Source organism: Anolis sagrei, chromosome 4 (genome assembly GCF_037176765.1).
Source record: "Anolis sagrei isolate rAnoSag1 chromosome 4, rAnoSag1.mat, whole genome shotgun sequence".
In the NCBI taxonomy this organism is placed as follows: Eukaryota; Metazoa; Chordata; class Lepidosauria; order Squamata; family Dactyloidae; genus Anolis; species Anolis sagrei.
In genome coordinates this window covers 44194371-44210318 of record NC_090024.1, presented here as the reverse complement: position 1 = coordinate 44210318, position 15948 = coordinate 44194371, and the positions used below count along the sequence as shown (strand labels likewise).

Genomic DNA, 15948 nt, shown 5'->3' with positions numbered 1-15948 from the left:
GCTGGGATTCTCAGCTCAGCACTAAATAAAAAGTTACTTTTTATAGCCCCTAAACTGGAAACCCAATTTTATTTCCATTCAGTTATCTCAAGACAAGCATCCAAATTTCAGATATTACTCTTACAAGGAATGTAGAAGTCATATGTTCATCACATCCATTATTTTACATGCAAACCAAGTCAAAGACACACTTTCATGTACTAAATGATTCTGTTTGCACTTGGGTATATTCAAGTATCAATAATGAAACGAGGAAGAAGACCCTTGCTTCATTCCTTGTCCATTCCTATCTGCAATGAAAGTCAATGCAGGGAGTGGCAGAGAAAGATAAAGAATTGAGAGAAGAATACCAAATTACAAAACAAATATTCTGCTAAACAGACAATGGTGTCAGTGCTTGACACCATTGTCTAAAGAGTCATGATACTACCTTGTAAACTGGCACACTGACATCTTGACAGATGGACTAGGGTGCAAGCAGCCAGGAGATTATGTATAAGCATGAAATGTATTTTCTAAGAGCAAGACACCCAGATAGGAATGTCAAACCAGCTGTCCCGCCTGAGCTTGCATGTCTGCACATAAGAGGATATGACGTTGCCACTCAACCCTGAGCTGGATTAACTTGGAAAATAAATAAAATAGCTCTAACATCTACATAAGGTAACTTTGTAAAATCAGGATTAGCCATCACCAACACTTTGTAGAATAACTGTACAAATTGATAGATCTTAAAGCATTTGGGGAAACTGAGTTCTATGGAGAGTTAAATATATCAAATGTACAGGAGTACACAGAATGGTCACTAAAAAAGGGAAACATATTCAGAAAGAATATATTCCATAAAAACCTTTCTTCTAATTACCTTGTCTAAAGCCTGGGTTACATTTGCAGGTATTTTGTTTGCTTGCTTACTTGTATGGTTTGGAAGAACTCTTCCTTTTTAATTATAGGCACACAGGCTAATATCCTTTACAGTTGTGCACATCTATGTAATTTTTCTTCCAAGAATTTTGAAGATAGATTGCAAGTTTAGCAGTCTTAGTCGCTTGGCCTTGCTCTCATGCAAGTATACTGGACAAGATGGGGTCCCCAATAAGACCAAAAATGCCATGGTTTCAAACAAATAAAAGCAGCTTCTATATCACTGAGCAGCAAAGCCACGTGATAAACATAATTTATGATGTGCCCTTGGCTGCCTCACCTGCCCTCTGCTCACTTGACTAATCCATTTAGAGCAGGGCTTTTTCTCACGTTCCAACTGCCTGAGCGGCTTTCGACCTTCAAGCCGGCTGAAATCAATCTGCCAGATAGAGGCATCTTTCAAACATGGGTAGGGCCAAAGATTACGAATCCTAGCACTTAACTGTGAACTTGAAAGGCATTAAAGAGTAATCATATCCATATTCTATGCTACAAAAGGCCATAGATGAACACTTTAAAACTCTCAGACAAAAATGAGGAAATATCTGGATTTTTTCATGATAAAGGATAAGGAATTTGGACTTAATTTTTGAAGATTTACACCAAGGGCCCTCAAACTTTTTAAACAGAAAGCCAGGTCACAGTCCTTCAAACTGTTGGAGGGCCAGATTATAATTTGGAAAAAGCATGAATTAATTCCTCTGCACACTGCACATATCTTATTTTTAGTGCAAAAAACACTTAAAAACAATACAACAATTAAAATGAAGAACAGTTTTAACAAATATAAACTTATTAGTATTTCAGTGGGAAGGGCCTGCCTTTGGCTGATGAGATAGGATTTTTGTTGTTGTTGTCTTTGTGTTTTCAAGTCATTTCAGACCTAGGTTGACCCTGAGTGAGGGCTGGGTAAATGACCTTGGAGGGCCGTATCCAGCCCTCGGGCCTTAGTTTGAGGGCCCCTGATTTACACACGCTTGCATACACATAGAGAGACTATACTGGGCATGATCAATCTCATATACTTAATGAAGCTCCTCTGAAAATGTCAGTACAGAAAGTGATACTTATCTATATTGCTCCACATATATTCTATATTCTAAAATCTATATTCTGTATTATACCTTCTCATGTATTCTGAAATCTGGTCTCATCAAATTCTCATGTTATTAGCCTTATCTACAAGTCAGAGAAATGCTTCCTGCTCCAGGCAGTAAGTACAAGCGTGTTCCCATGGAAAGATTTCCTGACAAGTACCTCAGGAAAATCTGCTCAACTGGTGGCTTAAAGAAAATCAACTCATTCATCCATGGTTAGGAATTTTGAGAGCTGAAGTCCAAAACATCTGGAGGACCAAACCACTGACTGATCTACACAGTTTCCCCAAGCACCAGAGGAAATATGTGCTGCTTCATCAAGCTATCCACATATAGCAATACCCCAGTCCCTCAAGCTTAGCATTTCAATTGGGATTGTGAAAAGAAGTATTTTGTGGAATGATGCCATTTTATAGATTTTTTTTTCCTCCAGGGAGGTTCTCCTGGTATCCTTATAAGGAAATATGTTATTATACTCCAAAGCAATTAATAGATTTTTCACTTCTGAGGAAACTGTTTTAGCACTTACCTATAATGTGTTATCTTATCTTTCTGCATGTTTTTGTCTCACTATCTCCAACCACTCTGAAATATTTTTGCTGAAGGACAGTACAGAAATTCTAAAATAAACAAACTTGATACAGTAATTTGAAACACCGGTGGAATAGCAGAACTTGCCTTTCTAAAACCTATCAAAATGTATGTTATATTTTAAACTTTGTAAAGAATCGACTTCTACACACCACTGAGACAATATATTTGATAATTTTGTTCATTTTGAAGATAAAACTTCAAGAAGGAAAGGCTTTTCTGAAGACTAGAACTTTGATCAGTAATTGTGACTTAAATAGGCTCCAGTGTTGTCACAAAGACTGATCCTAGTCTGATTCCATCCTTACCACACAAAGCAAAGAGGCTTCTGATGGACGTGCTGAAATGCAAGTCAAATTTGTTCATAAAGGAATTCCTAGACACACCTACCATATCATATACTGCTAAAGATAAAGATGGTACTTTCAGCAATTGCATCAAAAATCTCTAACTTTTGACAATATACCACTGAATTAGTTTCCCAAGTCATGGAATCTGAAAAGATGAAATAGATGTAACTATGTTTGTATTGAGTTTATGGTCACATCAATTTATTAAAACTGAGATTATGGTAACATATAGCATTAGACTGTAGTAATACAGTTGGCCTCCTAAACTCACAGATTCTTCATCCACAGATTCCACCACCCAGGGTTTGAAAATATTACCACCAAAATGCCCAAAAAACAAACCTCGATTGTGTCATTTTATATAAGATACGCCACCTTACTATGCTAGTCCTGTATATAGTAGATCCTTGCTATCTCCTGAGGTTTGGTTCCTGGTCCCTCTACCTCAACCCTGTCGATGCCAAAATCTGTGGATTCTCCAGTCCCCTTATATACAATTGCCCTTATATAAATGATGCCCCTTGTATAAAATGACGAAACTGAGGTTTGCTTTCCATTCATTTTTGTTTTGGTGGGGAGATGGGAAATTTTTAACAATGTATGTTTGAATTAGTAGAAAACAAATCTGTTGATATTAAGGGGCCACCTGTATAATGGATTTTGGGCATCCATGGATCTTGGTATCTCTAGCGGTTCCTGGAACCAAAGCCTGGCAAAAACTATGATCCACTTTATCAGATACGAGCAGTTAAATAAAGTGCACTAAAATTACTCACCACCACTGGAATACATACAATGTGCATATTTAAGTGCATAATGCATGAGAAATAAAGTAGAAGGGAAGACATTCAAATTCCCACATTTTAAAAGGTGAAAAAATGATGTACGCTGATTTTTTAAAAAATTCAAATCTCAGTACCTGATCTTTAGTGTAAATCCAACAAGAGACTTTCTCTATTTAATTTGCAGTATTTAAACTTATGGTTTTAGTTATTTATCCTTAGTGATTTTAACTATATATAATTTAAGTGAGAGAATTTGTCCCAATGAACTCATCTGAGAAAAATGGACTATAAATCAAGTAAACAACTACATCAGACTTACTGAATCAGAGGAAACTTGGTAAATGTATTCATTCAATGAATACTCTAGTTGGAATTACTAATTTACTATTATAATGTTGTCCTTCAAAAAATTTTTACATGATATACATTTCAGGGGGGAAAATATCCATTTTTCAAATGTAAATATCTAGTTAACCCTCTATTTCTAGGGCTGATAGAATATTACTGCATAGTCAAAAGCTTATTAGAGAACAAATGCTGGTTCAGATAGGTTTCAACTTGGGTTTAATTTCAAGGTAGAGGTTTCTGTCAAAACCTCTACTTTGAATAACTATATTCAAGTAATCTTGAGCCACTTCAAGTCATCAAGACTGTTAGCACTGAGGCATCCCAGTTTCAGTTGGCAACTGGTATATATACAGGGAGGAACTGTTTCCATCTCTATTTGCATTTATCCCTGGTCCCAAGAATCTGCACAAATGTGAATAGCAACTTTTTATGAAGGCATGATAAAAAGAGAAGCAAAAGACCTTAAATTTTAGTTTCAGAAAATTGTTAAAATCAACACCTACAGCCTATATATATCCATTAAACTGAAGTGCTTTCATATCCCATTGAAAATACAGAGTGTAAGTCTGTGATATAAAGTTTTGGAAGCACTTATTGGCAACTGTCTTATTTCTTATAGACATGGATTGCTATGTATGCATGCACAGTAAAATGCACATGCAGCTTTTGGTACATTCAGATTAACTACTGCACTGTGATATAATGTTTTCAGGGTGGATTAGAGGGGAGGGGTTAAAATGCTTAGAAAACAATTTTAAACACATCTAGGAGGCACATGAGTCTTACCTAGATAGAGTGATGAGTTTTCTTTCTTGACATTGTCATCCAAGTAAGTTGGTCCCAAGGTATAGATGGGTGTGGAGCCCATGCCAATGAGAATTTGGGCACAAATAAATAAAGCTACATAGAGTGAATGGTTATTTCCACCTGAATCTTTGAAACAGGCAGGTGATTCCACATGGTCTTTGGCTGTGTTATTGTTAGTCAAGCACAAACCATCATTAGACACAGAAGAGTTCAGTTCCTGAATCTGATATGGCGGAGAGATGAAATGAGGTAAAGAGAACATGGCAGCCCCAAGAGCAATAAAAAAACCACCAACAGCAAGCCACAGAGGCCTTCGTCCTCGCCCCCCAAAGTAACTGATGAATACCACTACCATCAGGCTGCCAATATCAAAACAGCTGACCAGTAGCCCAGATTCCGAACTTTTCAGACTGTACCTCCGTTCTATGGTGGTGATAACACTACTGAGATAACCAGACACCATGAGGGACTGGATGAACGTGAGAAAGCACATGCACACTAAAAAGAAGCGAGAGTCTGCAAGTACTACATTGAGGAATTTTCTGCCTGGGATTGCTAACAGCGTGGAAGCTGGTGAAATCCCTTTACTCATGCCAGCAGAGTTATTGCAGTCTGTTCTTTCAATAAAACTTCCAATTCTTGAGAAGCTAGAAGCTGTAAAAGACAATATTGTTCTGGTGGAAGTTGTAACAGCAGCAGCATTGCTCTGATGTCCTGATGTGTCAGAGTTAAGACCATATCTCTGATCAGAGACCCCCTGGAAACTCTGCAAGAAGGTCCTTTTGTTGACAAGGAGAGCACTTTGCATGGTATTAATCCGTGGAACACACCCATTAAGAACCGGCAAGCTCTTGGACCTAAAGCTGTCATCATGCTTTTCTGGCTGCTGTCCACCAAGAGACTGTTGGCGCTGGTGCTTTGCTTGCTTTGTTTTCCCGGACAAAAGCATGCTGCTGGTAGTCCTGATTTAGAGCAAGTTATCAGTTCCCAATCAAAGGCAGGGTCTTGTGGAAAACCAGCATTACCTTTTCATCTCGAGAGCCATGCAAGCTTTCCGTCTGGCAATTAAAACCAGCTCCAGTCACTCTGGAATAAGGGCACTGACAGTCCAAGGGTGTCACACCAGTGGATTGGAGCACGTGTCCAGCAGATTCTTTTGTGGCTCCATCCTTCTTAGCACTGTTCTACCCTGCCAGCAGCTGAGCTATAAACAGATTGAACTGGGCTGCTCCCCCTCTGCGGACACATTCCCACGTGGTTAATCGGCCACGTTTAGTCATGAAGAAGTGCCAGAGTTTCTATTGAAGCCCAGACCCTCTGAGAGGGTGTCCTTGGCTGCCTGCATCATTGGACTCCGATATAGATCTAGAGGACGCCCTCGCTCTTTCTCAGGTTTTAAAGCCTCCGGATGGAAAAGCTAACAATCTGTAAAGCAGATACAAAGAGAAAAGAGGGAGGGAGGGAGGGAGGGAGGGAGGGAGGAAGAGAGATCAAGCATAGAAGGTCATCATGCTGCTTTTGTCCGGCTTCTCCCAGCAGTAGTTCCCAGCTGCTGTTCCCTAGGGCTAGAAAAGAACATCGCAGTTTCTATTATCTGGGGTCCCTTAACAATAAAAGCAGAAGGCTTGGACTCCTATTGCCCCCCTCCATTTCCCTCTACTGGATCTAAGTCAGAAACAATTTTAATCGCTTGTCAAAGGGGATGCTCCATGAAGCAATTACAAGATTATGTTATGCATATCTAGTAGTCCAAATTCAGTTCATTTCAGGCACTTACTTTCCCCACACTATACTTCATCTGAAGACAGAGTTATATATTTAAAAAGGAGTACATACATGTGTGAGTGCATAAAACACAGCAGTATCTTGCAAACATCACAGCCCCAGTGCAATGGCATTACTGAACACACTTGTTTTCTTTTCAAAACTAACAATAAATAGACCCGAATATGTGTGTGTGTGTTCAGTCATAAATACTATTATTTACTCCATGCATAGTTTACTTCCTGGGGCTCCTGATATCAAACAGAATCATTATGGGAGGCCCCCCCCACAGGCAGGCACAGGAGACAAAGAAAACAACGCACATCTCAGGGACATGTGCCAATTCAATAAGGACCACGTAAAACCCAAGAGCACATTGCTCAATTGGTACAAACTGTAACAACAAGCAAATGCAATGTTGTGCACGCATCTTCAGGGTAATCAACAGCAGGCACTTTCAAAGTCATTCTTGCTCACACAGCCTTGGGTATTTGTACATTGATACAGAAGGAAATGTGAGTCAGTGCCTCTTATGTATTAGAATAACCAACCGGACACTGGCTTTATTGCCTGTCTGTCTTAGCTTTGTAGAAGGCATTAAAAGGCACAGTAATATGGACATGAATAGGGACCAGGCATGCATCTGGAATCAAAAGACGAATCTACACAATGCTTCCAAGGAAAGCCCAAGCCATTTCCCTTGTAAATCATTCTTAGTGGATATCAACATCTATTTATTTTACTTATTTTCTTTAGATGCTGCCTTTTCTCTAGGGTGGCTCACAGATAAAACTAGTTTAAATAACAGAATATAAACAATGGTCAGTGTAGATCAGGCATGGGCAAACTTGGGCCCTCCAGGTGTTTTGGACTCCAACTCCCACAATTCCTAACAGCCTACCGGCTGTTAGGAATTGTGGGAGTTGGAGTCCAAAACACCTGGAGGGCCTAAGTTTGCCCATGCCTTGTGTAGACCAGCCTTGGATGTTCCAGAGAAACAGACCACGTCGTTCACTACGAATTTTGGGGCAGTTAACTGCTACCCTCAAAGTACCCGTCTGTACACAAAAAAACACAAACACAAAAGAGGAGCTCCTTTCCCCTTCCATCCTCTGGGAGATGCGAGAGGAGCTGCCTCCGTTTTCCTTCTTAGGTCTTCTTTTGCGCGGTTTAGCGCCCAAAACTTTGTCCTGCCTGACTGGAAGAGTCAAAGGGGGGGCCCTAAAAAGAGCTGGAAGGAAGCATCAGCATCCCAGGAAGCATCCCGTTCCCTCAGCAGCAGCAGCAGAGATGCCAAAGGAACCTGTCCGTTACTCACACGTCTGTGGGGAGCCCGAGGGAAGGACAAAGCGGGGAGAAAGAGAGAGGAGAGAGGCTTTCGAGTGGCTCCCTCCCGGAGGGGATGAACCCGAGTGTCTCTCTTCAACATCTCCTCCTCTCTCTCTCTTTCTCCAGAAGCGAGGCCGGGCCGAGCCCACTGCGCATGCTCGCTCGCTCGCTCGCTCTCTCTCTCTTCGCCCCCTCCCCTCTCCTTTGTGAGGAGAAGCGTCTCCCAGCGGCTGTTCGGATCCACCTGCCCCTGCCTCTCGGGGGGAGGGGGCCCGCAAGAGGGAAGAGCGCCCAACGGTTTTCTGCCCGCGAGGCGGCGCGCGCGGCCCAAGGGGAGGGGCTGGCCCACCTCTCCTAGGCATTGGCAGGAGTGAAAATGGGCTTTCTCTCCTCTCTCTATATATACACACACTTTTCACCAGCCCACCTTTCACAGCCCAAAGCTGGAATTCCAGTTGAAGTGGAATTTCTCCAGAGAATAATATATATAATCTGATATATATATATAACAGATTATATATATCTCTCCCTATATATAAATGCTCTGTGCATAAAGAGTTCCTTAAAAACAAAAGAACCAATGAACGAAATCACACCAAATTTGGCAATAAAACATCTCACAATACAAGGAGTGACTATCACTCAAAAAATTATGATTTTGTCATTTGGGAGTTGTAGTTGCTGGGATTTATAGTTTATTTACAATCAAAGAGCATTCTGAGATCAACCAATGATGGAATTGAACCAAACTTGGCACACAGAACTCCCATGACCAACAGAAAATACTGGATGGGTTTAGTGGGCATTGACCTTGAGTTTGGGAGTTCACCTACATCCAGGCAGCACTGTGGACTCACAATGATGGACCTGGACCAAACTTGGCATGGATACTTGACAAGGTCTCCCATGACCTTCTGGCAAGGAAACTAGTCCAATGTGGGCTAGGCAAAACTATGGTGAGGTGGATCTGTAATTGGTTAAATGGACGAACCCAGAGGGTGCTCACTAATGCTTCCTCTTCATCCTGGAAAGAAGTGACGAGCGGAGTGCCGCAGGGTTCCGTCCTGGGCCCGGTCCTGTTCAACATCTTTATTAATGACTTAGATGAAGGGCTAGAAGGCAGGATCATCAAGTTTGCAGACGACACCAAAGTGGGAGGGATAGCCAATACTCCAGAGGACAGGAGCAGGATTCAAAACCATCTTGACAGATTAGAGAGATGGGCCAAAACTAACAAAATGAAGTTCAACAGTGACAAATGCAAGATACTCCACTTTGGCAGAAAAAATGAAATGCAAAGATACAGAATGGGGGACAATGCCTGGCTCGAGAGCAGTACGTGTGAAAAAGATCTTGGAGTCCTTGTGGACAACAAGTTAAATATGAGCCAACAATGTGATGTGGCGGCAAAAAAAGCCAATGGGATTTTGGCCTGCATCAATAGGAGCATAGTGTCTAGATCTAAGGAAGTAGTGCTACCCCTCTATTCTGCTTTGGTTAGACCACATCTGGAATATTGTGTCCAATTCTGGGCACCACAATTCAAGAGAGATATTGACAAGCTGGAATGTGTCCAGAGGAGGGCGACTAAAATGATCAAGGGTCTGGAGAACAAGCCCTACGAGGAGCGGCTTAGGGAACTGGGCATGTTTAGCCTGAAGAAGAGAAGGCTGAGAGGAGATATGATAGCCATGTATAAATATGTGAGAGGAAGCCACAGAGAGGAGGGAGCAAGCTTGTTTTCTGCTTCCTTGCAGACTAGGACGCGGAACAATGGCTTCAAACTACAAGAGAGGAGATTCCATCTGAACATTAGGAAGAACTTCCTGACTGTGAGAGCCATTCGGCAGTGGAACTCTCTGCCCCAGAGTGTGGTGGAGGCTCCTTCTTTAGAAGCTTTTCAGCAGAGGCTGGATGGCCATCTGTCAGGGGTGATTTGAATGCAATATTCCTGCTTCTTGGCAGGTGTCTTCCAACTCTTTGATTCTATGATTCTATGAATACTCAATATACCCAAATATAAAGACAGATGGAGTTTGGGGGAAATAGACCTTGACATTTGGGAGTTGTAGTCACTGGGATTTATAGTTCACCTACAATCAAAGAGCTTTCTGAACCCCAACAATGATTGAATTGGGGCAAACTTCCCAACAAGTGACTAAAAACACTGAAAAACACAGCAGAAGAGACTTAAAAACCCAAAAAACAAAAAAAAATACATTACAATGAATGCACACAGCCACATACATATATACACAAACACACATATACACAAATATACACACACATATACACATATATATACACACACAACACATATACACATACTGGGCCACAGCAACGCGTTTTGTTTTTTGTTTTGTTTGTTTTTTTAATTTTTCACCAGTCCTCCTTTCACAGCCCAACTGGAATTCCAGTTGAAGTGGAATTTCTCCATAGAGTAATATATATAATCTGATGTGTGTGTGTGTGTGTGTGTGTGTAGGAATATTTCTATATAACAGGTCACTTTTTTTATAATGGATGGAATCAGGTGTCAAACAAGGATGTGTTATTGCCCCAATTTTATTCTCCATCTTCATCGCTATGATACTTCACCTTGTTAATGGGAAGCTTCCCACCGAAGTGGAAGTCATCTATCGGACAGATGGCAAGCTATTTAACCTCAGCAGACTGAAAGCCAAAACCAAGGTTACAACAACACCTGTTATAGAACTCCAGTATGCTGGTGGCAACGTCGTCTGTGCGCATTCAGAAGAAGACCTACAAACCACTCTAAACACCTTCGCAGAAGCATACGAGAAGCTCGGCCTGTCATTGAACATTGAGAAAACCAAAGTGCTCTTCCAGCAGTCACCAGCCAATCTCTCTCCAATGCCAGAGATACAGCTTAATGGTGTAAGATTACAAAATGTTGACCATTTCCGCTACCTTGGCAGCCACCTCCCCACAAGGTCCATCATCCTCAGAAAAGTGTTTAATGTGACAAAATATAGACTTTTCTTGGACGTTGCTCCCAGGTTCTGAGAAACCTTCTGAAAGAAAAAGCTCCCAATCTTCTACAAACCTATAGGCAAAAATCTTATTATATTTCAGAAGTTAAGGCTACTTGTTACATATATGAATCTCAAACAGCAACTACTGTTCTTCATTTTTTAAAGTCTTATTTGTCCTTTATCTTCTCCTCTGTGTCCTGCTTTATTTGTATTTGTTTTTGGCTGTTTTTATTACTATTAGTCCCTTGATTTTTATATATTGCTGTTGCAAAGTAGGAACAAAGAAACTGTGTGGAGAAGGACACTGCCTGGACCACCATTTGTCAAACAAAAGCAGACCATTTCACAAAATATAGAAACGAAAGAAAGAAAGAGAAGCTAACACTGACGCTTCTGGAGCGTTTTCTGCCAAAGGGTAGCTTCTGATGCTATTGTTCCTCCTATCTTGATTTGAGGGCATTTTCTAAGACATCCTACCAGTATTGCATTTTCTCGTTCGGATAGTTCATGAGTGGAAGCTTTTTTTTTTTTTTTTTTACTATGGCTTGCATTGCCATTGTGGGGAGAGGGAGCTGAGGAAAAGGGGACAGACTGGGAAATAGAGATAAAAATTATAAACTCAAAGATAAAATTAAAGCTACAACTTGCAGGCTTTGGCATCCTACCTGCCACAAATAAAGAGACTCTTTTGACAAGAGCTCAGTATAATTCATTAAAATGTATCCTGCAGTGGAGGAAATTTCCAGAACAATACGTGGAGTGTTACAGCTTTAGACTAATAGATAGCAGAAGCTTTTACATGTAAAAAAAAAAAAAGATTTCCATACTATTATTATACTTACATTTCATACTCACATCTCACAATGAATGCTGGTTTCAGTATATGAAATTACTCCCAAGTTTTTTTTGATCTCCTGTAGTGCCCAGGCTGCTTCAGACACTGTAAACCACCCCAATTAAATTGGGATGTGAAATGTATGTGATTTTCTATGCATCGTATTATTACTGAGGTAACTCCACCAAGGAGCATCTGTTTGAAAACTGTAGGCAACCCCGTAACATTTTAGTTCAAAGCATTACTAAAATGGGAAATACGTTCCTAGTTTTTGTATGGCTACGTGATGTGTGAATTTTCAGGTGCTACCGAACCCTGTTGTTTTCAATGTGACAAACAATATTGATTTCAAGAAGAGGGTGTAGCTTGTATAGGAGGCCCTCAGTAAATAACCGAATAAGGAGAAGTAAGGAGAAGTGAAACACATATATTGGTTCAATGGATATGGAGTCATACTGTGCTTATTTTAAGTAAGCAGTTTGCTTTTGAGTCTCTACTGAGTGTAGTGCTAAGGCTGGAATCTTAGCTATCACCCCCAATTGGTTAGACTTCTAACATAAAGAAGGCTGATAAAGTTATTTATGGGTTCTTGTTAAGCTTTGTTGTGTGCCTTCAAGTAATTTCTGACGTATGGCAAGTTTGGTAACCTTGTAGGGGACTTTCTTGGCAAGATGGTCCAGAGGGAGTTTACCTGTGCTTTCCCCTAAGGCTAATAGAGTGTGATCTGTCCACGGACACCCAATGGATTTCCATAGCTGAATGGGGATTTGGACCCTGGTCTCCAGGTTCTATAGTGCAACACTCAAACCGCTACACCTGTTAAAAACCATATCATATTAAATATCAATACGTATTTTGCCTTTTTTTTTTAATGAATGAGTTCATGAGGTCTTCAGGCCTGTTTGTAATAATATGATCTCATTCATGCTATAGATTGCAAATGGATTGTTTTTAATACCATTTATATTTAATTCTATTTTAATGTTTCTGTATTTTTAGGTTTTAAATTGAACTGCATTAGTTTTGCTTTTTCTCTCTGTTGTAGAGAGAAAAAGAAGAGTATAAATAAGCATAATCATAGTAAGTAAGTAAGCTTTTATTACGGTTGTTGACCAGAACATAACAGAGGAACCCAATCCCGCACGTCCACATCAAACCCAAGGGGATAATAATAATAATAATAATAATAATAATAATAATAATAATAATAACAACAACAACAACAACAACAACAATAATGTCAGAAGAAATAAAACAAACCATCAGAAGTGACTGTTGGTTCAGAACATTGGGACTGCACACAAGGTGGTTAGTTATGGCTTTTTCATAGTCTTCTTTTTATCCACAGGGTGTCAGTGGTTGGAAGCCAGTTTTCCTGAATTTTATGTAGTCTTTGACATGTTGCTTTGTGAAATTTCCGTATTAGCAAACAAAACAAGGAGAAATAGCTATATAGTGTTGTGAGCAGTGAAACTATCATATACATTCAGCCCATTTGTAAAGATAGGGCAGCATACTGCAGTTAATTCCGTCGGTAAAGTTACTTCTTGTTCTAGGCAAACCAGGCTGGTGAAATGAGAATGCAGAAGAGAGGAAACATTGTTGACTTCAGCTGCAAATGCATAGAGCATAGGTACAAAACTCATGATTGTCTATGCCTAATTTATTTTGTTACATAACTATACAATGGGTAAATGTAACAAACAGCTGTTTTACTTGTTCATCATTTCACCAACAGTAGAAGATGTAAAATAAAATGACAGTTTCTCTTTCTTATCGATTTCTTCCACCATTTTTAACTGCTTCTTGCAGCTGTGGCCTCTAATCCTCACCTGCTGCTCATAATTCTTTTTAATCACAAAGAACTGAGAAAGAACATAAATAGTATAGGTCTTATTTTTATTTATTTTTTTAAATAGATTCCCAGTATGAATGCCTAGCTGCTTGTGATTCTTGCTCCGTTTCAATATCTATCAACATTAATATTGATAAAATAGGGTAAAAGGCCCATCATTTCCCCTCACACACTAACCAAAACTTTATAAAGAAGTCAGTATTGTGTGTGTGTGCATGTGTTTCAAATGACAGCTTTTATGGAACATAAGTACAGGAATTTAATCAGGACACTTTGAATATTTTATCCCTAATTCACATTATAAATGCTAATGTGCTACTGTCAGCCTTAAATGCCAAGGTCATTCATGACTAAAATCTCCCACATGTGACACTGCTGTTTTTATGTAAAACGATTCCTGCTGTTTCCATGGTTTCACCTGAAATGTACCCTGGACTTGTATTGTTTAAAGTCACTGACAGTCTTTCCAGGCAGAGAAGAAAAGCACTTTTCAAACAGCCTGCTTGCCTTCATCTCTTATAAATGGTTGTATAAGATCCTGCGTCATAATCACAAAGATAGCTGTTTGGATTATCCCAGTCTTTTAAGCCTATCCCTGGATATATTTTAAAGTTGCACCCTAAACATTTTTTTTTAAAAAAATTAATTCTACTACAAAGATGGGCTGCTCATTTTTTTAAAATGTTACTTTCAGGAGAGTGCTGAAATGCACACTTCATAGCATTGTTTCTCAAGAGAATGACAGAAAAACAGATTCAATACTATCCAAAACCATATATATATTTTTTGAAAAATAATTAACAATATTACATAATGACATAATTTGAACAAGTTTTATTTAAAAGTGAAAAAGAGAAATTTTAGATGCCTTGAATATTATTTCCCCAAAATTAAATTTTTATTTTATATGAAACCCCAGTTTATAGGTTCACAGCATGTGAAAGTAACAGTAAACTAAAATGTGAATGGAATAAAATATGCAGAGAGCACCATATAAGTTGCAGAAAATAGCAGAAAAGTTAAAATGGTAAATGTCATAATATTTCCAGTTTCTGTGTATGGTTGTGAAAGATAGAAACTGACAAAAGCTAATAGGAAGAAAATCAACTCATGTGAAATGTGGTACTAGAGAAGAGTTCTACATATACTGTGGATTGCTAAAAAGATAAATAAATGGGCCTTGAGGATGTCAAGCCTTAACTCTTCCTAGAAGCCAAAATGACAAGCTGAGACTGTCATACTTTGGTCATATGGAAAGATATCTCACTGGAAAAGACAATCAAGCTTGGTAAGGTAGAAGAAAGTAGGATAGTTGGGTTATTCCCTGACTGACCATTTACTGGAAAGTAAACCTCACACACTTTCTCCCAAGCATCATAACTTCCAATTAATAATGAAATGCCAAGGTTTGTCATAAGGGTATACATACAGTACTCCTTTCCAATACACTCGTGGCGTGACCTGCAGAGGCTGTTCCAGAGCCATACTCTATGTCAAAATGGGTGCCAAGATGAACATCAAACTCTTCCCGTTGCCGCCATTACCTGCCAGATGACAACCTGTTTATCAATGCCATTCTAGGCAATTGTCAAAGTCTCCCAGATACAGTATAGGGTAGGCAAAAAAATGGATAATCTGTCACACACCAAATATCTTAATTGTCAAAGAAAAGAGGAAATACAGAGGAAAGGACAAATGTAAACTACTCAAATGTTATCTATTTCATTGTCTGCAAAAGGGTGAGCAAGAACCATAAATGATTTAAAATAATTCTTAAGATGACAGTAAGCGTTGGTGAGTCAAAGTCACAGTCCATGAATTTACTCTTATCCAGTAGACATATCAAAATAAATATACTAATTTAACATGAAATGCCAATCTGGAAGATACAATTATGTAATATGGCATCTTGAGGAAGCAATAAAAATAGAACCTTTGGTAATCAAGATAAATCACTTTTTTCAAAAATGAGCACATTACAATTCATTATTCACACATCTAATTATTAGGAGAAGGGGGCTGTCCAGCATTCTAGATAAAATTCCTTTTCTGGAGCATTTGCCAAATGTTATTGATAATAAAATATAGTAAATATAGGATTATCACACAAACCATTTTGCCACCTGAAGGAGCATGTGTCACCATCTACCCAAGTTGAGCTATAGCTCTTAATCTACTGTAGTTGAGTTACTTTGGCACATGGACACATCCTATGGAATCCTATGAGCTGTAGTTTAAAAAGTGGTATTTAGAATTATTTACCAGAG

General features: G+C 39.3%; 1 protein-coding gene across 1 annotated transcript in view; it reads right to left on the bottom strand.

Annotated features, from left to right (window-relative positions):
• Nucleotides 1–8247, bottom strand: part of SLCO5A1 (solute carrier organic anion transporter family member 5A1) — a 56278-nt gene extending 48031 nt beyond the window's left edge. Inside the window, exons 1-2 of the mRNA XM_060775447.2 lie at nucleotides 7985–8247; nucleotides 4882–6327 (exon numbers count right to left, since the gene is read on the bottom strand). Coding sequence (XP_060631430.2) covers nucleotides 4882–5851 — 970 coding nt within the window. The 5' untranslated portion in view covers nucleotides 5852–6327; nucleotides 7985–8247. The remainder of the gene's footprint in view (nucleotides 1–4881; nucleotides 6328–7984) is intronic.
• Between the last annotated feature and the right edge of the window lie 7701 nt (nucleotides 8248–15948).